The 26,690-nt window shown below is 40.6% G+C and overlaps 1 protein-coding gene across 6 annotated transcripts in view; it reads right to left on the bottom strand.

Annotated features, from left to right (window-relative positions):
• Window positions 1-26,690, bottom strand: part of ca10a (carbonic anhydrase Xa) — a 244,402-nt gene that overhangs the window by 190,350 nt on the left and 27,362 nt on the right. For all 6 annotated transcript variants that reach the window (XM_020046251.3, XM_020046252.3, XM_034292467.1 and 3 more), the window contains one exon: window positions 11,859-11,933. In XM_020046251.3, the coding sequence (XP_019901810.1) occupies window positions 11,859-11,933 (75 nt within the window). The remainder of the gene's footprint in view (window positions 1-11,858; window positions 11,934-26,690) is intronic.

The raw sequence follows: 26,690 nt of genomic DNA, 5'->3' as shown, positions 1-26,690 counted from the left end.
TCAGTGATTAAACAATGTTTCTCACCTTTGTCAGGCAATAACCATATTTGTTTAAGTGATGGCATTTGGGCCCAGTACAAACACTTTTGTTGAGTTTTTTTCAGTTAATCAAGGGAGGATAGAGAAGGCTTCACACCACTCTTTCAGCAACATGTAAGACACATTCATTTATCTCTTTTTGCTGATTTGCAGCTTTGTCAAGTATATGTTTGATTTCCATCCCAACTGGCTCATCTCCCAACTAAAGACACATCCTATCCCATATAGTCAACCCTAGTTTTGTGAACCCTGTGCGCACAACCTGGCAGATTTCCCTAAGCAGACATTGGAACTGACAATCTTTGGTCTAGAATTCTGAGTTTTCAGGTTATGCTGCCCTTCATCCTGTTTTTCCACTGAGGGAGACATGGAATACTCATAAAACACTGTTACTCCAGCTGCTCTCTCAAGATAAGACTTTTCCTGTAATAGTCAGAGAGCGTTCTGTTACTGTGGTGGTGAAGGCACAGATTTACTAATGTCGTTTAAGACGTTCTCTTTCTCCCATCTCTCACCTCACCTCACCATTTGAATTCCCTGTCATAGTCTGTGGTACACTTTTAACAATGTTGTTGTATATGGGCAGTTGAGAGTTAAATAATGAGCTTGACACCTTGAGAATCTTACATCTTGATTGTGGAACTCATAGAACTTCAACTTCCTGACACCTAAGTTTAACTACTTATTTCGCCACCCCTTTATTCCCCCTCCATGCGTCTTTTGACCTCACCCTTTCCAATCCCTTCTCACTCAGAAGCTACACAATGTAGGCCTGACCTCATCTTAACTTGATGCTGTACACCTAGAAACCCAATTGCAATCCAACTCCAAGTCTCTCACCACTTCTTTATTTTTCATCTTCCTCTCCTCCAATCCTACCCACCCAGCCCCAACCCAGAAGGCAATGCAGAAAAAAATCTTCACTTTCTCTCTCCCCCTACTTTCTCTTCTTCTATCCTATAATCCCTTCTACTAAATCCTACTCCGGCCTGCCTCCTGACACTGCCTCTTTGACCCTACTCTCTTCCTATTCTGTCTCCGTTGACTCCGCCTATCCACTTTACTGCTGCCCCACTCTAGCCTCCCCTCCTGCTCTGTGGTTCAGTGAATCACTGCATGCTCACAGAACAGGGCTGTAGAAAACATTTTAGAAAATGTGCCTCCTGAAAGCCGTATCATTCTTTCACTCCCTCCTCTTCACTTGCATTGACTTCAAATTCTAGAAAAAAAACATAAATAAAAATGAAGAGTCTGTACTTCAACCTCTTAGTAATTGTTGGATTTTAAATGAAAACCAAAAGTAGCGGCAGCTAAAGGACAAAAATGTGAGTGGGAAAAAAAGTGTGTGTACCCACCTACCTGCTTCTGTGTGTGTGTGTGTGTGTGTGTGTGTGTATGTTTGGGCTGCCTTGGAAGTTGTGATTGCTGTGTGTCTTAAATCATCCCCCACATGTCACTGGATACAGGAATCACACAAGGTCTGAATTGATTGGCACAAACAGAATCATTAGAGAAACCAGCTGAGACTGGTTGACAAGCTGATACAGCATAGCAGTGTCACAGGGAAGCTTAGCCCATAACATCATCATACTGTACAGTATAATTCACACAGATTAAAACATGCAATTAAAATCCATTTAAGTTTCATGACTGTATTTGAACGGCAGCTAGAGCCACCAGTAAACAACCAACCATTACCAAAGGTTATACCTCTGGTTTGCTATTTTCTTACAGAAATGGAGATAGTAATAAACATGCTGAATTGACTAGGTTTTCAAAACTATCGAATACAATGTTACTACTGCGCTGTATAACACATGAATTGTGACATCCCACTGCAACAGCAACCAAAGCAATTCACGTTAGAGAACCGATACAACCAACGCATCCATTAAAAGCAGCTACACCAGGTCTATAGGCCTAATATTGGACCACTGTGATATTTAATACATACTGTCCCTTCGATTGACATGCCAGCCTGTGTAGCAGAAACAAGCTGGCATAGTGCTATTGGAGATCCATTTTCCACCAATAAAGCATTGTTTGCAAATCAGCTGCGCCCGTGTGGAATGTCTCTGTGTTGTTTAATTGTGTTTCGATCTGAGTGTCACTGGGAGAAGCACTTCCTCGCTGCCAGACACACACACACACACACACAAACACACCTGACAATTAGCAGTGGCCAGTGATTCTGAAGGGGCTTAACTGGAGTATTTAGTTAAAAGGCTTTAAGAGGGATTTTCAGAATGCTGAATTTTGGACACAGAGGCGGTACATCTTGCATGGATTTGCTTTGATTTGGCTCAGAATGCTGTAATTGGTGAATCCTCCTTGTTTATGACTAGTAAGAAACCTCTCATTTCTTAATCACTGGGGTTGCTGAAAAGAAAATGAACACGGATCCAGCGATTATACGAAACAGAATGCTACGTTAACAGAAGCGGAGTAAAACAGAGAATCAAAGCTGAATTAGAGCCATTATTAACCTGACAATGTTTGATGATTCAACAAAAGAACATTTCAAAGCATTGCAACGTGTCTTTTACTGTCTGCTGAAAAGTTGTCTGATTATACAGATCTAAAATGGAAAGCATGATCATAACACAGCAACAACTTGATGGAAGTAGCTACTGCAACTAGCTAATTTCCATAATCAGCAAGCTACAATTTAATAGCCAAATATATACCAACCAGTCAAAAGATTGACTGGTGCACTCATTCAAGTTTTTTTGTTTTTGTTTTACTATTTTCCACATAAAAATAGTGAAGACACCCAAACTCTGAAATAACACGTGGATTCATATATGGAATCATGTAGCAACCAAAAATGTGTGCAGATCAAAATACATTTAATATTGTAGATTCTTCAAAGTAGCCCCTGTGATAGAAATATAAAGTCAGCACACTTTAAGGCAAGTAAGGTAGAAATCGAAATAGTCTTTAACACAAATACAGTTTATTTATATTTGCGAATAGAGCCAGAAAGACACTAACTCAAGATCAGAGTGACAGTCTGTCTGCCGTACATCTCACAGAATAACTGATATTTGAGCAACACATGACTATGGTTTCAATCAGCCTGGTCTTGTTCCTTTGATTAGTTTATCTCTGTATTAGCATATCTTGCATTTTCCTACTGTCTAAATACATAAATTCAACACAGGTAGCTAGTGATTTTTCACTCTCCTATACAATGGTATAATAAATCAATGCATCAATCAGCTCAGTAAATATCTACCCTTTGCCTTGATTACCTCTTTGCACTCATTCTCTAAACCAGCTTAATGAGGTCACCTGAAATTAATTTCAATTAACAGGTGTGCTGTGCAAAAGGTAATTTGTGGAATGTCTTTGCTTCTTAATGTGTTAGGGTGGGTATACAGAAGGTGACAAGGTTAAGAAGGTATACAGAAGACCATCATCATGTCCGTACTTTGAGTCTATAGTATAGCAAGAACAGCTCCAATAAGCAAATAACAATCCATCATTACTTTCAGACATGAAGGTCAGTGAATTGAGAAACCTTCAAGTAGTGATCAGATTACTGGGTTGGTTGGAGTGATATTAGTTGATAGACATCATCTAGTGAATATAAGCTCAATGCAAGCCTTATGAGTGGGATGAGACTTGGAAAGTTTGAGGTGAAATAAGGAAAGGAGGGGATAGAAAGTGAGGTCAAATGAGGACAGGAGTGGAAAGTAATTGAATGGAAGGCATACATTGGGAGGTTGAAATCCCCCATTACTGAGTGGCAAGCCATCGTTTGGAAGTGAGGTGATCCGTGTTGAAGCTGCAGAATAGGGACCATCTGTAGAAACGACAATGAGACAAGCACACAGGGATAGAAAACACATATTTTACAGAGCTGAACGCACAAGACAAGAAGACACTGTAAGATCCCTAAGTGCGAGGGTGGCTCGAGGCCTTCCTCTCCTGCCTTTCTGGAATAACATCCGCTTGACAAGATGCTGCTTCTATCAATGACAAATTGCTCAAACAGTTCACAGTAGAACTAGCCTATTAGGAACAGATGAAATCTACTCATTATGTACCACTGCTCAATCTGCAGCCACTGATTCCATCAAGTCAGCATAGACCCATATCCCCGCGGACAGCCTCCGACACCTTATAAAATCACTGCGTTTTTTCTGGGGTGGTTCAAACCGGTACTAGATTGGCGTGCCTAATAAACTGGCCACTGAGAGTGTATTTGTTAGGTTGTTCTAGTTGTATCATCTCTTACTCTTCATAGCTCTTCTTTGTCTCATCCTCTTCTCTCTTGATCTCCCTGTCCCTCAATCCTCTCCACTGCCACTCACTGGATCTCTCATTAGTCCAGGGCCTGTTATGGTCTGTGCTGGAACACCCAGTCCAACACTTCACACTAGAGAACAATCAGACACCTACCAGCTATACAACAGAAAGACAACCAGCAGAGAGTCAGGCAGAGCTCACTCTACTGTATCTACCCTGCATCTAGCTCCAGTAGTGCAGGACCAAGAAGGTATATTTTGCATAGAGGGTGGAGAAACGTGTGTGGTGTGTGGAGTGGGGGGGTGGGTGGGGGGTGGGGGGTCGGAGAATGTAACAACTGGTAGAAGTGTGGTAATAGAGAGAGAAAAAATTATAATGACAGAAAGAGATTTTATGAAATGACAGTGATATTAAGGGAGAGTCTTAACCAGTCACTTTCATGCAACCGCCTGTCTCTGTCTTTATACTCCACAGGTTCGTTTTGACACCTGTCTGAGAACAGCAGGCCACCACATCCACATCAGACTCTCTGCCTCCCACATGGCAGCTCAAGATGGGCAACCGCTGCTTCGGATTCTGCAAGGCCCTTCCACTCCCTCCCACCTCGTTTGTAGCTCACAACAACCAGCCATTCTTTATAGGCGTTATCTCATGATCATATTTTGGAAGGAACAACATGATAATCTGCTAAAAGGGGATACAACAGAACACGGGGGAAATTATATACTATATGTAACTATCAATACAAGATAAACAGCTAGCTCCCTCCCCTGTGTTGGGCTTACAAAGAGGTTAAAGTATAGATTATCAGTTTACTGATACATGGCAATTCACCAAAGGTTTTAGGGCAGATTAATATCTGTTCACATATGTTGAAATAGAACACTTCTGTTTAGAATGAAGCCTGAAGACTGCAAGCATGTCCTGCAGCACCCCTAAGTAATTATTTAAGGTTTTGCCATACATCTTATCATAAACCAATGAGGGGCATATTCAGTTACAAAAGGCATTCAACTAGAGATTGTCTTTGTCAATATTTTCAACAAAAATGTCCCAGAACAAACAACTGAGTTGCTATGGCAGTATGTTCAGGGTAACTGTCTTGCTATATGATGAAGAGCTGTCCAACACGTTTAGAGGGATTTGCCATGTACTTTAGAAGACAATATGTTTCTATACCAACAAAATGTTTTTACAACTGACTTTGATGCAACAATCAACAGTTGCACCATAAATGAAGACAAGTGAGCTGTTTCCAATGGAAGCCATTCATTCAGTTTTTTTCTCAACAAGTTAATCCTTGTCTCATCTGTCTACAATGCAATTTCATGCCAGCTGTTAAATTTAGTTTTTTGCTAACTGTAACCAGGCCATCCTTTGTTTGATGCTCACTATACATTTTGGAGTAGAGAGGAAAAATGCTTACTGCTCCAATAATGACTGAGTGGCACTGTAAAAGTTATGTTAAGGAGAATCTAGGGAGGATTAACTGATACTAAAATGAAGGAAAATCTACTCCCGGGAGCCGATTAAAAGGAGCCAGAGGTGATACAAAAAATCCTTACTAACCTTTGGTAAAAGCTAATTGGCATAGCACAGAAACGGCATATCTTTTTTTTATATCTTTTTTTTTTATCAAGGTTAACTATCTGACCTGGCTATATACTATTAAATGAAATATAAAAGTTTGAATGTATGACCTTAGAAATAGTCTACTGTACAGCAATGTTCTAAAATGCAGATCCAGGAGGGGCCATGTGAATTACTAAACCGTCCAGTTTTAGCAACCCAAAAGCAGTTAATCAAGTACTAATCATTAGCAGAATCGTCAAGACCAGGGTAAGAAAAGAAAAGGATAAAAAAGGTCTCTCAGATGATCCAGCAAAGTCTTTCATAGCACCAAACTGACCACTGGTTTGAGGGCGGAAAAAAATCTTAAACCAAATGATAGTGTAAAAGGATGGTTACAATTCCCCCAGCCAAAATCAAAGCTTCCACCCTGACATTGCAACCGCCAATGCTGCACCAGTTGAGCTGACCCATGCTCAATTGTCCGTGTTTCATACCTCACTTACTTTACACTGAAAAGTTTCCATCAAATAGTAATGATCAGAATACCAGTGCGGGAGACAAAAAAACCTTCTGATTACATACCTCCTACCCAGCCTGGAACAACGAAATCATGACTAGCATAGCGGTGCCAGCAAATGCTGTGTGGTTAGTGGTGGTGCAAGACAGGCATGCGAGAATATCAGATTTGACAATAAATTGGAGATGAATCTTTGCAACAATGTAGTCTGAGAATTATGCACAGCACTCTTCGGTCTGAAAGTTAACGCTTAGCAATAAAAGTGTGTAACAAACACACATCCAAAATAGCAGTCAAGTGCCATTCTGGCTGTGGCCACTCTACACATGGCAACAACTTCTCATACTCCTCCGGTCCCTACATAACATGTCTAGTTGGCATGCAATAGAATGTTATGAATTTAAATCCATAAGGTGTGATTTACATTTGTAAACAGGTAATTTCATCTGGTATCAGATTAGTGTCAAATGTCAGGCATGGGCCGACGGGCTTACTCGCAAGATTACAACGCTATGAGTGAGCAAAGAACTTGACTTGCAAGCAGAGATCCAGTTGACAGCACACAAATACTGTATAATGCATTGACCATAAATAGCCAGTATTGGGCTGTTGAAAATGACCAAAACCTTGCATGTCTTTCAATGGGCAAGCTCAAAATAATGTTGTTGTATGCAGTAATAAAAAATCTGACAGATGTTTCTGTATCTACACAACTGTACCCTTGCCAACTGGTTCTCTGTTCCCTTGGCGAAGTATGAGTAAACAATTGTCTTATTTTCTGCATTGTTGTCTGCATAGTGTCTGTACTACATGTTTGCTGAAATAGGTATGAGAGGGAAATTGGCAACGTGGCTCAAGCACCCTATAAGGTGTTGAAAACAATTATCAACCACCAAGTACAAGCACATATCCATGGCTATACACACTCTTTTCATTTCTTTAGCCCAAATAAACTGATGCTGAGGGAGGCTTGAATGCATTAGGAAGAAAAAGTTGTGTTGTTTCTTTGTGTTTCGGTGTGGTTCTTGGGATGTTGATACTGGGGTGACGTTTGCATAAATGTGTCAACATGTGTGAGTTGTTAGCATCTGCGTAGGCTACTTTCACCACCAAGCAACAGTGACACAGAGTGAATGTTTTATCAACACCGCCAGGAGATAACAGAAACATAACAGAAACACCACAGGGAAAGGGTCTGTAACTTTGAAGCAGCTAAATCTTGATTACAAATGCAAAAGGTCATTAGGTGAACTGCCTGTTATCATTAAATATGTGTCTGACACCTATCACATATCACCATATTGGGTTTGTGATATTAACATAATCATGGGGCCAAGCAACAGTTGCTGGAACCCTTCTGTTTTTGTCCATTTTAGTTTTATTATTCTTCCGCCACCCCATTTTCCGAGGGCCATAGCTCAGTCCCCTCTGGTTCAAGAGTCTTTAAACTTTGTCTAATTGCAGACAATATTTGATTATGGTGACAATACATCTCATGGTGGAGCTGTAGCCATCAGGGATTACAAATATAATGAAGGGATATACCTGGTCTGGCACAATGTTTAGATAAGTGGGATGTGTCAAACTGACATCCACGTGAATCCCCACACCCAGGGTTTTCCAGCAGAACATTGCCCAGATTGTCACACACCCACCACCGGCTGGTCGTCGTCCCAAAGTGCGTCCGGTTGCCATCACTACCCCAAGTAAACGCTGCACACTCACACAGCCGTCCATGTGATGTCAAAGAAAACGGGACTCATCGGATCAGGCAACGATCTTCCACAGCTCCAAAGTCCACTACTGATGCTTGTGTGCCCATTGTAAGCGCTGGATGGTGGACACGGGTCATCGTGGGCACTCTGACCGGTCTGTGGCTACGCGGCGCCATATGCGGCAGGGTGAAATACACTGTGTGTTGTGACACATTCCTCCCGTAACCATCATTAAAATGTTCTGTGATCTGTCGTTTCGGACATTGGGCGCCCAATACCCTGTGGCCATTTTGTGGTTTGTCCCTCTTTGGTCGAGAGGTAATCACCAACCCTGACCGGGAGCACCCCACAAGCCCTGCCATTTCAGAGATGATCTGGTCCAGTCGTCTGGCCATGACAGTATGACCCTTGTCAGTCGTCAGACCATGAAATTGTATGAAGATAACATTCCGTTGTGCTGCTTAAAGTACAAGGGATGTGTACTTTCTATGTTTCTAATAGTTCAGGATATGGCTACCTACTGTATAGCCAGTATAGCGAATATAGCGCTCACATCTTTGAAATGCGATACTCTAACATTCAGTTGATAAGCAATAGTATACTGCATGTGTATGTTTGTGACTAAAGTTCTCCTAGTCATGTTTGTCTGCTCTTATAACTGGTGGATGTGTCTGCTGAATCACAGATCACTAAACACTGACTTAAGTGATTAGGCAACATTAATATGCATGTATAACAGAGGAATCATATGTTGCACTTACATGTTGCACTGTGAGAAATTAGGGTCCTTGTTACAGTGTAATTAAATATGTAAATACACAGGTTTTGCAAGTGTAACAAGCCATGGTTACAGTGTAATAACACAATGTAACTTGTAGTAATTGTGGTATGTAATTACACATGTATGGCACTGCTGATTTCATACACATTTTAGATTTCATTCACACAATATTAGATGTAGCTATAATCCTATATGTCAACAAAATATTCTGAGAAGAGTCCAAAAGCAAAGTTAAATGTCACAATGTTTTGGATATTTTACAGGTATCCATGTCCCATGAAATAATTTACCTATAAGTTATTTAGACACTCATAACCACATGAACCTAAATGAGCAGATAGATAAGTTGACTTCCAGCACTGGTCTGAAATAAGGTGATTGAAAATTACAATTTAAAGTAAAATAAGGAATAAATTGATCAGGCTGAAAAAGTTTTTGAAAGGAGTACTTTATATATTAGTGTCACTGATTCTTATCATAAAAAAATACTGTCCAGTTTTGTCAGTGTAATGTTTAGGCTTTGTGGTCACCTTGCAAAAGTACCTTCCATTTGTGGAAAGGTAAAGAATGCAGTTATGGTGCTTTTTTCCATGGTTTCACAGGCAAAAGTATGAACCATTTATCTAGCTACCTGTTTAATTCTTCACAAAACCAAAATGTTTGCAGCATTAGCATTGCTAACTTTTAAACATACAAGTGTAGTAATGTTAGTGTTATGTTTTCTGAACTACAAGGCAATATAAGTATCAGCTGTTCCAAGCATTTTTCTGAGGTTAATCACAAGGGATTATTTGTGATGTTTTATTTTACCAAGTGAGTTGACCGAGAACACATTCTCACATTACCCTCAGTTTAAAGCATCTTGAAGTGCATTTTAGATTAAGAGAATTAACACACTAGTATACAACACAGTACATGTAACATTCTTCTTCGTTTAGATATCAGGACTGCTAATAGCACCAGCAATTGCAAAGAGCACAACATATTCCTATAGTGGGAGCAAGAAATTAGTTACTTTTGGTTCTCCGCTTGGCCCCTTGAAATGCTGCTTGCAGCTATAATGTTTGGTGTTGTTTTTGTATTTTGTCCACCCCCTGTATCTATCCATCACAGTTGTAGTCTACTGAATTTTAAAAATGCTGCCAAGGCTAGAGGATTTTATGTGCTGATTAATCAATTCCACTATTCGCCATTGTAGAACTAGCTGTTCCTCTGTGAGTTTAGCTCACAAAACAGCATTTGGAAAAGTCCCAACAATAAAAGACTGTCATGTAAATAGAATAGTCTAATATGGATTATGATTTTTTTTTACGTATTAATTCGGTTTAATGTGCAAACAGTAACCGTTCTGTATGGTTGTGAATACATGTACTGTTACAGCCCTAGAAAACAATCTGACCTGGGCCAAACCTGCCTATAGTAATATAAATCTAACCACTGAACAACATTAGGGACCATCCAGGGATCTGCAGGCCTCATTAACCTCAGCTAAGTCACTGGGCAAAAAAAGCAAAGTGGAAATCACTGCTCACTAAAAGAACATGAATGCTTCTCTTGGGTTTGCCAAAACGCAACTGAATGTTCTTTAAGATGACCAATGTCATCTTGCCATCAATGCAGGAACCATTCTGCTTTGTGTCAGAGAATTTTACACGATAATGTAAAGCCATTCTCCTTTGTGCAGAGGCTGGGTCATTCAGCAAGACAATGATCGAAAACACACAGGCAAGTCTACATCTGAATGATTGAAGAACAATAGCTTTTCAGTTCTGGAATGGCCTAGTCAAAGTCCAGACCAAATCCCCACGGAGTCGAGGCTGGACCTGAAGCAACCAGTTCAAGTTCAAAAACCCACAAATGTCAAAGCAGATCTGCTTGCACAGAACTGAGACACAGTGTTATCAATAAGTACAGGAAGCATTTGGTGTCAGGAAATCCAGAACATTTTGGCATAACCTGTTTTTGAGTCATTGTAACAATTATTCTGGGCCCTATAAAGTTTCAGGCATCTGTGAGTTCAGGACCAACACAGCTCTACTTGTGCAAAGGGGAAAGTATTTTGATATTTTAATCGATATATGGAAATCATCATATATCAGCATCAAGGTGGAGAGTGTTGTAAAATGTATAGTGAGGATAGGCTATTATCATTTGCAATGAATGCTAAGAAATGAAAACAATTGTTGACCTTCAATGCAAGTTTAAGAAAAAAATAATTTAAGAGGCTAAATAAATTAGGGTGGTAAGTTATTTTTGTTTTTATAGGGCTGAAGCACTAAAGTCCTGTTTTTCCAACAGTGCCTTGAGAAACATGCAGTGCATGATAAAGACAAATATTTTCTGGCCTGCCTTGGTCAAAATATGCACTACTTAACATGGGAAAGCACCATCTCTCATATCAAAAACCTATATACAGCTTGGGTGAGAAGATTTCCTTGTTTTGTGGCAGAGGTGTGAAGTTATTGAAGGTGTGTGCATTTTGGTCATTTTGTCATTTCAAAAGGTTGCTCTTGTCAATTTGCCGCTTTTGGCAGCCACCTAATCCTGTATGTAGGTTTAATAAAAACCATGCATGCATAATCACACACACACACACAAGTAAATGCACTCATAAAAAACAGATCCACAGGCAATGAAACACACACACACACACACACACACACACCAGCAGCGTCATCAAAAGCGCTCAAAAGCTCAGCAGCAGAAAAATACAATCTTGGGAAATAATTGGGCTGACGGGTACAGAGAGAAATGAACAAGGTAAAATGACAGACCCTTGTACACTTGCCAGTCAATCAACAACAAAACAACTAGATAACAAGGGCAAAAAAGCCTTGTAAGAATTAAGAAACAGTGACCGGCACAAGATAGTTTATGTAGGCATGAACATAGCACATATGCTTATAATGTTCTTCACTATTAAAAAACAAAATACATTTTATCCTTAACTGTGTGTATAAAAGTGTATGATGATTCTTACCTGGTACAAAGCTCCCCTGAACAACCTCTTTGTACGCCCACCATCCCTCATGTATTTTAGGTGCATTTGGCTGAGCTGTCGGAAAGGAAGGAAAAACAGAGAACAGACATGTCAATAAGTCTTACGTTCATGTCAGACAAGAAAGACAAGATTTGTTTTTTGCATTCACATCATCTGCTCCTTCATGAAATCCAACACACACACACACATACGCACGCATTTACACATACACACTTTTTAAGTCTTTGCAGGCATTAGTATGGAAATGCTTTCTGTCATGATGTGTGAAGTGCAGTAGAAAGCTCAGATTAGAGAAGTGTTGGACTTTATAATTGAGGGGACAAGGTAAAGATCCTGGTACAAATGGAGGTTCAAGACCCAGAATTACCAAGGCAAGCTTTGGGGATATTGCTTTTCACACCTCAACTTGTTTGGTTCATTCGCTTGAGCTAGGACGTAAGGCCTAACGGAGGGGCTAGAGGTTGCCTTGTCTTACCTCTATTTAATGGAAGTAGGGGGTGGTGGGTGGTTCTTGCACCTTCGCAGAAGAGCGGCTCTAGACTAATGCAGGAGAGTGGTTCAATTTCCCGAGAGCATGGGGGTGGGAGGGGAGTCCAAAAAAACGTATTTTCTATCAGGCAATCGACTGAACAATCAACAACAATTCCATCTGAAAGAAACTAGGACATTTTACCTCCCTATTGGTGCTGAACAGCATCCGGCCCTAAAAATGGATCTTGGCCGTCCTGACTGAACGCTGACTAGTTCCTCCAAACGATAAATTGCTTTTCTACTTCCGATGTAAAATGAAGTTGAGGTGAACACCGCCCTTGATGCCAGAGTGTCTGAGTCACTGCACATTGCAATAAAGTCCCTTTAAAGAATGACTGTGAGTCATTGTTTCCCCTTTCATTATCTGGAGGCCGAGCACCTTGCCTTGTCCATGTTGCCTCCAGGTCATTAAATAGTTTTAAGTCAACATTTAGTCACCATCAGAAACCCATAATGAGACAGCAACACAAGTACAGTGCAAAGAGTTTGAGTAAAATGTTAATAGTATTTCTTAGGGGCGGGTGGTTATCCTGATTTAAGAACCAATCCTACCATAGGTTTTTTTGAGGTCCAACAATTGCAGTGAATACAACACATGTTTCTCTTAAGGAAATACCCCCAGTGACCAAGGAGACCCCTTCATCAGGCCAGGTAGTCCTGAGGCAAGGTCCAAGAGCTTCTAAGATTCAACCGGACACAAGAAAATTGGAAAAACTGATAACTCAGAATGTAAAATAAACAAATGCAACATAAAACTAGGGACGGAGACATTGTTTCGGAGACACTGTTGCCAATTTGAAGACAACCCAAACTTTTTGCTGGTTTCACATGTAGTTTTCCAGCAGATGAAAATATCAACTGCCAAAATGTAAGTTGGGAAAAATGCCAAATAAATACATTTAAAAAGCTGCTTTACTGAGGGTAATGTAACAAAGTTGATGAGAAGTGCAAGTTGTGTCAAGGGTTATTGTGAGTTTTTATTTTACATTTTTCCCCCTCAAAGATTTCTTTTTTTTTTTCAATTGAACTGTTCATGTTATAGGTCACATTAAAGGTGGAAAAAGTTCTCACATGATTTATCGTTGTCTCATTCTTGTACACCACAAGAACCTGGCATTTTAACTGGGGTGTGTAGACTTTTTATATCCACTGTACAAACATACATATATACATATACATATATAATATATGGTTGGCCACCCGCACACACATATATATATAAACACGTTCATACAGTGATCAGGGTCGAGGGACAGTTGTAAAAGGAGATGACTGTACAAATGACTGTCAAAGTTAATTGAAAAAACAAATATCTTATTTTCCTTTCAGTTTTTCATAGTTTAAAAGTAAAACATTTTCTGTCATCCACTTCCTTATACCTGAAACCCAATTTTCCATGGTGGGCAATTTTGGGGCTTCAACCGTGTTTCATTGAAAACGGTTTCTCGTTTGCACTGCAGTGAAAATGTACTTTGTGTTTCTGGATGACATCACCAAGAAGCCAAAAGTGAAACCAAAAGTGGTCCCAATTCCAAGTCTTGAAGACAACAAAGTGCTGAACCAGCCAAAAGTTTAGTCACACCTTCTCATTCAAGGGAATTTCTTTAGTTTTATTGCAGAATAATAGTGAAGAAATAAAACATTGCGTTATTTGCACACACTGCATTCTCTCAACCAGCTTCATCAAGTAGTTAGTAGTAATATTGAAGTCACCAAACACATCTGCCAAGACTACAAGTTCCGATAAGAATTCTGGAAACTCTCTGAGGAATGTGGTGTATGGCCCAGGGGGCGAGTAAATAGTGGCATGAAAAAGTAATTGAATAGCCTGCATACACAGAAACAGTAATTTATTTGAGTGTAAAATGATATTTGGTGGTGTAACTATTAGCAACACATCTCCCACTGCAGGGTGCACAGGGGATATGGTCACTAACGTAACAAGGAGAGGTCTCATTTAGGTCAGTAAATTAATCAGGCTTAAGACAGGTTTCACACAGGCCAGTCAAATCTAGTTTATGATGATTGCAGTTAATGATCAGTGATTAATAAATTGACTATGACTGCCTTTGAAACAAGGGCTCTAATATTAAGTTGTCCTATTTTGTGGTATGCAGGATTACTACAGTCATATTCAAAGAGAAAAGCCATAGTCCTGGGCCAAAAAGTATTTAATATGTAAAAAAGGTTTTCCCAGAGTCAATTATATTTAGTGGGAATTGACTTTCTGGCCCAAGAAATCAGATATATGAGGGAAATAACTGTAACCACACCCTCCATTTAGAACCAATTACGTAATATTGAAGGGCGTCTTCTGTTTTGTCATAACTAATGGACATAATGAGCAACTTTATCCATGTTAATTATTCAGAACTGTCGGAGACAGACAGCAATCATTTCAATCATTTCTGGAATGATTGGCCGCCATATCCTTTAGCAACAGCTTGCCTAAAGACAAGACATCATCACTTCCTGGATAACAGCAAGACAGGCTAGAGGAGTAAGAGACTGAGAGAGAAAAATAACATTATCACATCCTGCACCTTATCAGGACAGAAGGAGAGAGAAGAGTGTGGGAGACAGCAGGACATCAGAGCAAACCTGTTCCATTTCCCACACTGCTTGGCTTTGGCCCCATAACACACTTACTGGCATCAGCAAAAAGGAAATGCATCCAATCTATAAAAGGATATGCAGACAGGACAAAGGGAGAGAAAGGGCTTGGAATTGACACGACAATCACAATACGTAGATGCTGATACAATATGTATTGTGATTCTTGCGATCTCCACAATTATTTTCCGATTGATACTGTCATTATTGTTGTCATTCGATGTTCATTCAAAGTCTAGAATTGAAAAAATATATATATGTTAATAATATATATATACACCGATCAGCCATAACATTATGACCACTGACAGGTGAAGTGAAGAACACTGATAATCTCATTATCATGGCACCTGTCAGTAGGTGGGCAGCAAGTGAACATTCTGTCCTCAAAGTTGATGTGTTAGCAGGAAAAATTGGCAAGCATAAGGATCTGAGTGACTTTGACAAGGGCCAAATTGTGATGGCTAGACGACTGGGTCAGAGCATCTCCAAAACTGCAGCCCTTGTGGGGTGTTCCCAGTCTGCAGTGGTCAGTACCTATCAAAAGTGGTCCAAGGAAGGAAAAGCAGTGAACCAGCGACAGGGTCATGGGTGGCTAAGGCTCTTGAGTATTATGTTTTCTCATCTTGATCTACTTTGATGATCCAAATTGAAAGACATTTTGATGAGAATTTGATGGATGTTCGATGGATGTGGGGAGCTGGCCCGTGTGGTCTGATCCAACAGACAAGCTACTATAGCTCAAATTGCTGTAAAAGTTAATGCTGACGTCAGAACACACACTGTATCACAGTTTGTTGCGTATGGGGATGCGTAGCCGCAGACCAGACAGCGTACCCATGCTGACCCCTGTCCATGGGCACGTGAGCATCAGAGCTATACCACGGAGCAACGGAAGAAGGCCTGGTCTGATGAATCACGTTTCCTTTCACATCATGAAGATGGCCGGGTGCGTGTGCGTCACTTACCTTGAGAACACATGGCAACAGGATGCACTATGGGAAGGAGGCAAGCCGGTGAAGCCAGTGTGATGCTTTGGGTAATGTTCTGCTGGGAAACCTTGGATCCCGCCATTCATGTGGATGTCACTTTGACACCTACCACCTACCTGAGCATTGTTGCAGACCATGTGCACCCTTTCATGGCAACAATATTCCCTGATGGCATGGGTCTCTTTCAGTGGAATAATGCGCCCTGCCACAAAGCAAAAATGGTTCAGGAATGATTTGAGGAACACAATAACGAGTTCAAGGTGTTGACTTGGCCTCCAAATTCCCCAGATCTTAATCCAATCGAGCACATGTGGGATGTGCTGGACAAACAGGTCAGATCCATGGAGGCCCCACCTCGCAATTTACAGGTCCATGCCTGCTATATTTCCAATTCAAACTCAAAGAAATGAGTTTGAATAGGATATATAGCCAAATTATTAGGAAATATAGTCATTGACAAAGTTAGAAATAATGATTATTAACTGATATAATATCTGTGTCCTTCAAACTTCGCTTTCGTCAAATAATCCTTCAGATTATTTGCAGAGGCTGTAATTGGCATTCTAATTTGTTGTGGTAATCTGAAGAGATTTCACCGCATGTTTCCTGATGGAACTCCCACAAGTTGGGTTGGCTTGATGGGCACCCAACGATCAGGCTGCTCCCACAACAGCTCAATAGGGTTGAGATCAGGTGACTGTACTGGCCACTCCATTCTAGACAGAATACCAGCTGATTGCATTTTCCTTAAATTATCCTTGCATTGTTTGGAGCCGTGCTTTGGGACATTGTCCTGCTGTAGCAGGAAATTGGCTCCAATCAAGTGCAGTCCACAGGGAATGGCATGGTGTTGCAAAATGGAGTAATAGCCTTCCTTCTTCAAGATCCCTTTTACCCTGTGCAAATCCTCATCTTCACCAACCCCAGATCATCACATTGTTTCTGCCATGCTTGACAAATGACGTCAAGCACTCCTCCAGCTTTTTATAATTTGAGTCTCACAAATGTTCTTTGTTGTGATCGGAACGCCTCTGACGTAAATGTGTCTGTCCATCAAACTTTTTTCCAATCTTCCTCTGTCCATTGTCTGTGTTGTTTAGGCCATCTTAATCTTTTCTTTTTATTGGCCAGTCTGAGATATGGCTTTTTCAACTCTGCCTAGAAGGCCAGATCCCAGAGTTGCCTCTTCACTGTTGACATTGAAATGGATGTTTAGCGGGTACTATTTAATGAAGCTGCCAGTTTAGGACCCATGGCATCTGTTCCTCAAACTAGACACTCTACTTCATTTCTCCTCTTGCTCAGTTGTGCACCTCTGCCTCACACTCCTCTTTCTATTCTGGTTGGAGACAGTTTGTGCTGTTCTGTCTTCTGCCTTCATTTCTTAGAACAAGAGTAGACTGACAAGTTATTTGTTTCTGGCCATTTTGAGCCTGTAATCAAACCCACAATTGCTGATGCTCCATATATACAACTAGTCTAAGGAAGGCCAGGCTATTGCTTCTTTAATCACCATAACAGTTTTTTAGCTGTGCTAACATAATTGCAAAAGGGTTTTTCTAATAATCAGTTAGCCTCCTAACGAGCAAATGCAAAAAATATACTCAAACTACAAATAAAATGTTGGGGTCAATCATAAGAACTATATGCTTTCCTTTCAACACAATTATTTCTGAAATGCAAAACAGTTTATTTAGCTGTACAGTTTTTTAAGCAAACATAGGTTTTAAAAATATATGGGCAATCCTAAAATATATTCAAATTAAAACCAAACAAAGTCATAATATTCTATGTATTTACTGAACAGTGTAGTGGAATCATAGGGTTATAAAGTCTCATAATGAACCATTAGATGCCACCCACATATCTAAAAGCACTTTGGAAAAAGCAAAAGAAGCCCTTACAAAAGAAGCCCTTACCAAGACCAACACACATATTGCAGGGCCTGAACTTTGCAAAGAGTTATTGGAACTACATCTGAAATTGTGTGTTGTGGTCAGATGAGACAACATTTTTACTTTCAGGACATGCACACCATCAGCACGTTTGGCAATAAAAAGAGACTGCATACAAGAAAAAGCTCCAGATACCCACAGTAAAATGTTGGTGGATCATGATTGTTTTTGGGTTGTTTTGCTACTAGCGGTCCAGGGGCTCTTGTTACGATCGACACTATAATGAACTAAGTAAATACCAGGATATTTTACCTCAAAACCTGCTTGCTTCTGCCAGGAGATTGAGACTTAGCCGTGGATCGACCATTCAACAAGATCATGACCCGAAACAAACATCAAAATCAAGGACCACAAAATCAAGGGCCTCCATTCTTGAATCCAACTGAAAACATGTGGTCTGAACGGAAGAGTACAGTGCACAAGCATAAACCTAAAAATATCAAGGATCTTGTAATGTCATGTAATGTGATACATAGAGGACTGGTCAAAAATCCCTCAAAAAGTGTCCTTTATAGGATGAGGTTCAGTGCTGTTATCCACTCCAGACAAAGCTTCACAAAATATTCATGGTGAGGGTGCCAATGCTTCTGAAAGCTTATATAGAAAATCATAATACTCAATAAAATATGTTGTGTTTCAAAAGGTATTGTCTTGTAATGAAAAAACAAAAAACTCACTTAATTTGTGTTGTTTATTTTTTGACTGTATGTTGCAAATTAGTTGATATCTGCATGTGGTCCGACTATTTTGAAACAAAACATGGAAAAAAACGAAAGAAAAAACCTCTTCTTATAGAAGAGGATCTAGAAGAATCTTAAATCCTAATTGATTCATTGGGGAAAAGGAAATACAACATGAGTTTACATTAGCCAGGGCACATAAGATACTGGAAAATCCATACAGTAGCACATACACTCACCTAAAGGATTATTAGGAACACGTTCAATTTCTCATTAATGCAATTATCTAATCAACCAATCACATGGCAGTTGCATTTGCTTCAATGCATTTAGGGGTGTGGTCCTGGTCAAGACAATCTCCTGAACTCCAAACTGAATGTCAGAATGGGAAAGAAAGGTGATTTACACTCACCTAAAGGATTATTAGGAACACCATACTAATACTGTGTTTGACCCCCTTTCGCCTTAATTCTAAGTGGCATTGATTCAACAAGGTGCTGAAAGCATTCTTTAGAAATGTTGGCCCATATTGATAGGATAGCATCTTGCAGTTGATGGAGATTTGTGGGATGCACATCCAGGGCACAAAGCCCCCGCTCCACCACATCCCAAAGATGCTCTATTGGGTTGAGATCTGGTGACTGTGGGGGCCATTTCAGTACAGTGAACTCATTGTCATGTTCAAGAAACCAATTTGAAATTATTCGAGCTTTGTGACATGGTGCATTATCCTGCTGGAAGTAGCCATCAGAGGATGGGTACATGGTGGTCATAAAGGGATGGACATGGTCAGAAACAATGCTCAGGTAGGCCGTGGCATTTAAACAATGCCCAATTGGCACTAAGGGGCCTGAAGTGTGCCAAGAAAACATCCCCCACACCATTACACCACCACCACCAGCCTGAACAGTGGTAACAAGGCATGATGGTTCCATGTTCTCATTCTGTTTACGCCAAATTCTGACTCTACCATCTGAATGTCTCAAAATAAATCAAGACTCATAAGACCAGGCAACATTCTTCCAGTCTTCAACTGTCCAATTTTGGTGAGCTCGTGCAAATTGTAGCCTCTTTTTCCTATTTGTAGTGGAGATGAGTGGTACCCGGTGGGGTCTTCTGCTGTTGTAGCCCATCCGCCTCAAGGTTGTGCATGTTGTGGCTTCACAAATGCTTTGCTGCATACCTCGGTTGTAACGAGTGGTTATTTCAGTCAAAGTTGCTCTTCTATCAGCTTGAATCAGTCGGCCCATTCTCCTCTGACCTCTAGCATCAACAAGGCATTTTCACCCACAGGACTGCCACATACTGGATGTTTTTCCCTTTTCACACCATTCTTTGTAAACCCTAGAAATGGTTGTGCGTGAAAATCCCAGTAACTGAGCAGATTGTGAAATACTCAGACCGGCCTGTCTGGCACCAACAACCATGCCACGCTCAAAATTGCTTAAATCACCTTTCTTTCTCATTCTGACATTCAGTTTGGAGTTCAGGACATTGTATTGACCAGGACCACACCCCTAAATGCATTGAAGCAACTGCCATGTGATTGGTTGATAAGATAATTGCATTAATAAGAAATTGAACAGGTGTTCCTAATAATCCTTTAGGTGAGTATATATATATGTACGGATAATCAATTTAAATAAACAGATAACAGAATATTGTTTATAGTTCAGGAGTAAATTATCATAATCTGGAGTGCCTGTGTCTCCAGCCTAGCCTGTCCTGTCCCTGCCAACCCCTTAAATAATCAAAAGGCTCTGTAATTAAAAACTTAATTTTCGCATAATTTGTATATAACTCAGCTATTAAAATTCAGGTGGCAATTCTCCTGCTCAGCCAGGCAGAAAGTGACCCGAAGAGAGTGACTAAGAGAGAAAGGGTTACAAAGAAAGGAGAGGACAGAGGAGAAAGAGAGGGGGACAGAGGAGAAAGAGAGGGGGACAGAGGAGAAAGAGAGGGGGACAGAGGAGAAAGAGAGGGGGACAGAGCAAAACAGAGAGGGAAGAGCGACACAGGATAAAGGGATAGAGTGAGATAATTAAAGGAGCGAGAGGTGAAGTGCCATATAAAGAGAGGAGACACAGAGTGAGAGAGCTGGAGTTGAGATGAATGAGACAGTCGCGACACTCGTCTGTCCATAAATGAAAGTTGACTTTGCCAACAGCTGTGCTTACTGACTTATGAGACAATTATCTCTCACCCCCCACCTGTTTGTGGGGCCCTATAATGGTCCCAGCTGTGTGTGGGTTTGTGTGTGTCAGGGTTCCATCCCCTCGAGGACACTCGCGATCTGCAATTGGTTTCCCATCTAAAATACAATGAACAATATGTTGCACGTGGGAGACTTTCTAACAATCCTCAATATGCCTTGGCTGCCTCCACACAGACAAGCTGGCCCGGCTTGTCTGCACTCGGGGCTAGCATTTCTATACACAATAGGCTGGCTGTTCTCTCTAACCTGGGCTGGCTGTTCTCTATACTTTGCGCGTTGGCTGTTCTCTGTACTCCGGGTTGGCTATTCTTGATACACCAGACGGGCTGTGCTCTTTATTGTGGGCAGGCTGTTCTCTACACTCTGGTTTGGTTGTTCTCTGTACATCAGACTGGCGGTCCTCTATACAAGCTTCATTTTATAAAAATAAACTTAATAGATGACAAACTAAACAAATTAGCTGTTTCCCCAAGCAAATGCTAATGTCATTAAACAGATATTCTACTGATTGCTTGAAGAAACAAAAATTGTCTTATTAAATTGGGGGTATTGTTTTTGGGGGAGAACATAGTTTCAGTGCACCATGAAGTTATGTTTTTTCAAACCAGTTGTCCCAGAACTTGAGGAACCCAGAACCTCGTCTCATTTTCCATACAGATGTTCAGGAAAAAATGGAAGGCCAAGAGTGGAGTAGAGGAAAGAGGGGTACATTTAAGATTATACAGTAGCATACCAATGAATCACTGATATAGTTGGCTTTCATAGTAGGGTAACCACTACACTGAAAAGTATGTTCAAGTTAAATAATTAATATTATTATTAAAGTTCTGAACCAAATGGCGTTCATGGTGAACAAATAGAAGAAGCTGAGATTCACTCGGGTAAATTAATCAGTTTTACTAATTCATTATGATGGACGATATTATGATTTGTCATCGTCATGGTTTGACATTGAAACAAATTTTTACTTTTCAGCCGATGTTTAATAACTTAATAACACAATATTTCAGATCCCAGTGTATTATAAGGTAAAAAAATAATAAAAATAAACTGTTTTGGCATCAACATGCCTTCTGGCTTGTAACATGACTACACCTCTGAATTACACCTCTGGTAATGCTTCAAGGACACACAGTGCAAACCTCCTTGTGACCAAAGACTACAGGGTGTTTACTTACCATACAGACACAATCACCACAGGATCACCACAATCACCAACGGAGGGTAGCTGTATCAACAACTGTATAATACACAGTAGCCTGAATACGTTTCTGGATATCTCGGTTTCCCTCAGACCAGTAGACATAGATGTTAAAGAATGCACACACACACACACACACACACACACAGGCACACACACACACACACATATACAGGCACACACACACATACACAGGCACACACACAAAAACACACAGACACAGAGCTACATTCCTGTTACTGGACACACATCTGTACAGGATTATCAGATTAGTGACTGGAGATATTCCGTTATTGACAGTGTTGTGTTGGCAAATTGGGACTCTGTGGGTGGTGCTGCAAGTGTGCGTACGCACAATTATTATATATGCGTATGAGTGTGTGCATACAAATTACCTATGCTACCCCGCAATGTGTTGCAATGGCAAGGCTGTGCTATTTTGGCATTTAAATCACGCTCCACTTCAGTCAAGCACACATACACAGAAACGCTCACACACACACACACACACACACGTCTCCCTCTAGTAAAATACAGCTGTGTGGAGGTCATGTCATTCTGACAGGCTGATAGACTTGAGATCCCTCAGCAGCAGATGTGATGAGCTGGGGTAACTGGGGGAAAGAGGGTGGTCTGAGTGGCACACACTCACACACACACACACATGATAAGCCACAAACACTCTCTCACACACACACACAAACACAAACACACACAGCTTAAAACAAAAACTCTCCCTCTTCCTCTATCTAGCTCTCTTTCTCTATCCCTTTCTAACAGAGAACAATTAAATAACACACATGCACGCGCACACACACACACACACTCCGGCAGACAGGCAGGCTTGTTGTATGGACCTGTGTATTTTACAACACCAGAGACCAGTGTTACCAGATGGGGAGGATTCCCCCACAATTAGGCTATTTTTAATGACAGTGTGTGGGCAAAAATGGGCTTGGGTGGGTCGATTTACAGATAGGGTGCATTGAGAAAATAGCTTTCGGGCATTTTTTTTGTGAATCTGCGGGTGATTGTGCGGTTTACAGTCAATGTAATCTGGCAACCCTGAAGGAGACGCATGGACAGGGAGAATGAGGTGACTGCAAACCCTCATCACCCAGGATCAAACAATATCCACTTTCATTGTGATAAGAAATGACAATATAGGTTATAAACTTTTGAGATGAATATAGCTTGCATGAAACAACATGCAACCTGATGGTGAAAGCAACAGCTATTTTGGAGAAAATAAAACAAGGTTGTATTGTCCACCATAAGATATGCTGCCGACAAGTGGATCAGAAGACAGTGTTTTGTCTGTGTTTAGCCATTGGTAAATTATAATTTTGGAGGGAGAAGGGGTTTCAACCAGTTAGTTCGAGTTAGATTTATGAGATATACTAATGCAATTATCCAGTTAGATTGATGAAATATACTAATACAATTATCTAGTTAGATTTATGAGATACAAACCAATACAAATGTAACTGATTTTGTTACTCTTTTTTAACAATACATTATGAATATTGTTTTAAAAACACACCAATATACTGCAATGCTGCAACATCACGTTTCTCACGTGTCACTCTGTTTGCATATATTTCAACATAACTGAGAGTATTCAATGGCATGACTGATGAATTAAGTAACTGAATTAATCAATTTCGACAACATAGCAATTACTGACCCACTTGTGTTCCTTCCCAACTGAATAATTTGCTTTTCATAAGCATAAAGTATATAAAGTGAACTAAAACTTTACAGGGCATGACAGTCCCAAAGAATCATTAATGACAGATAGCAAATTTAAAATGCTGACCTACACATAAATTAACTGTTGGACTCTTCTGACTAAACTCATTAATCCTAATGATATATCAAAGAAAATATGCACATGGTGGAGCAGGGAAGTGGACAGAGAGAGTTAGATGTAATCTCATTAATTCAATTAACTATTTATCTATTCGATCACCATTCAAAAATGTTGAACATTATTATTTGCCAGTTGCCCTTTAGAAGAGCTGGGGATTTGGTAGGGAACAAAATTGCACTAATGTTCATACTGAACGTAATCACGGTTTACATAAAACAGTTTCATATGAACAAAATTCCTCAAAGGTATGGTTGCAAGTTCACTGCTCAAAAATATGAAGGGAATATTTAAATCACACATCGGGTCTAAATGAAAGAAATATATTAAAGATCAAAATCTTTACTGTACATTGTGTAATTCGTTGAGAACAAAATGACATAACAAATGATGGAAACCAAAATCACCAAACGATTGAGGGCTGAATTCACACTGAAAATAATTGAAATCACAGGCTGTTCCAGCTTGCGTGCATTTCATCATGTCAACTCATAATGTGACTCAGTAGTGTGGATGCTTCAGATGAGATGGAGGATGGTGTCCTGGCGGAATCTCCTCTCAGACCTGGATCAGGGCATCAGTGAGCTCCTAGTCAGTCTGTGGCACTACTTGGCGGTGTTGGATGCACTGATACATAATGTCCCAGAGGTTCTCATTTGGATTCAGCTCTGGGGAACGTGAGGGCCAGTCAATGACATCAATGCCTTCGTCATCCAGGAACTGCCTACACACTCTGGCCACATGAGGCCGGGCATTTTCCTGCACCTGGAGGAACCCAGGGCCCACTGCACCAGCGTAAGGTCTGGCGATGGGTATGAGGATTTCATTCAGGTACCTAACAGCAGTCTGGGTACCGTTGGTTAGCACGTGGAGGTCCGTGTGACCCTACAAGGATATGCCTTCCAAGACCATCAGTGACCCTCCGCCAAACTGGTCATGCTGGAATGTTGCAGGCAGCATAACATTCACCACGGCATCTCCAGACTCTTTCATGTCGGTCACATGTGCTCAGTGTGAATCTGCTGTCATCTGTGAAGAGAACAGGGCGCAAATTTGGCAGACCTGCAAAATATGGTGTTCTCTGGATTATGCCAATCGAGCTGCACAATGCTAGGCTGTGAGCACAGGTCCCACTAGAGGATGTTGGCCCCTCATGCGACACACAGAGAGTCTGTTTCTAAACGGTATCCCACAGGAGGTCTTTTTGTAGGGCTCTGGAAGAGCTCCTCATGTTCCTCCTCGCAACAAAGGAGCAGATACTGGTCCTGCTGCTGGGTTGATGCCCTTCTACATCTTTTTCCAGCTCTCCTTGTGTAATGGCCGGTCTTGCGACAGTAGGTATGGATGTGCCATCCTGGAGGAGCTGCAGGTACCACCTCATGCTACCAGTAGTGACAAGGACACTAGCAAAACGCAAAACTAGAGAAGAATCAGTCAGGATGGATAAGGAGAAAGCTATTGTCTGTGGCCACCACCTGCAAAACCATTCCCTTTTTGGGAGTTGTCTTGCTGTTGCCTCTCCACTGCACCTGTTGTCACTTTCATTTGCACCATAACAGGTGTCACTGAGTCACAATCACTTATGCTTCCTAACTGGACAGATTGCTATCCCTGAAGTTTAATTAACTTGGTGCTATACTGCGATGATCACGTTCCCTTCATTTGAGTAGTGCATAATGACCCCATTGGTTTCCTGCACAGTAAATGACCATACTCAATGTTCTGTGCCATAAAGTCAGATGTTGGAGTCGCTAGGGGCTATACATCTTTTTTTTTCATCTGAAGACTAGACCATCCCTTAAATCAGGGTCAAAAAAGTATTACTCAACGAAACAACATTACAAACAAATGCAGAATGCTACTTATAATGTTTTACCTTCTATCTCTAAATTGGGTAGTTCTAACCTTAGCTAGGTTAATCCAATTGTTGAAATCTGCATAGAGAACTAAATTTTTGTGGATAATAAGTGTGCAGTAACAGCACGTATGTCCTACGTTTCCGTGTACAGAGTAAAAATACCAGAAAATACCAAGTGCATTTTCAACTTTACTGATGTTACAGTATTAATCGATTAAGCTTGAGAACATTTGTCCAAATAGAATACTCTTTCTTCAAAGGCACTGTGCGTGCACAAATCCACCTTTTAACCATGCTTTTAGCTTGGTCATTTTTTTAAGTTGTTGCTAGCCTAAACTAGACATTAATTTCATCACCAGTCACATTTCCACTAAAACATGAATGCGTTGGCTACTCTACGTTATTATATTGAAAAAGGCTAATTTGAAGCACTCTCAACCACTCCAGCACAAGTCATGTGCCAAAAAATGTGACAACCTCGGGGATGTGTAGTGCCTATGGGATGTGTACAATATCATGTTTGAGAGATTTCTAGGGCAATGAGATTTGTCTCACATAATTGGCCAGGTGCAAGGAATATTTTTTCCACGTCAAACAATCCACACTAATATGTCCCAGTGTGGATTGAAGGTGCGAGCAAGATGATGAAACATAAGTGTGGTCATGTTTTGTTTAATTTTGCAAAACCTCCATCTTATACTGAGAGCCAGTTGTGTAGTAACAGTTGTTCTTGATTAATTGAGCCACTGGATGTCCATCAGCGATGTTCCTATCAGAAAGTATATTGATAAATATAAGTACAAGGAAGCAAACAAAAACACACACCTACTGTGGATTTGTCATTGGTTGTTGTGTAGAGAGTACTAAAAGTGTGTAATTGAAGTAGATACTGGGAG

This window comes from Esox lucius, chromosome 5 (genome assembly GCF_011004845.1).
Source record: "Esox lucius isolate fEsoLuc1 chromosome 5, fEsoLuc1.pri, whole genome shotgun sequence".
Classification (NCBI taxonomy): domain Eukaryota; kingdom Metazoa; phylum Chordata; class Actinopteri; order Esociformes; family Esocidae; genus Esox; species Esox lucius.
The sequence above is the reverse complement of the archived record's forward strand: the minus strand, read 5'-3'. Positions and strand labels throughout refer to the sequence as shown.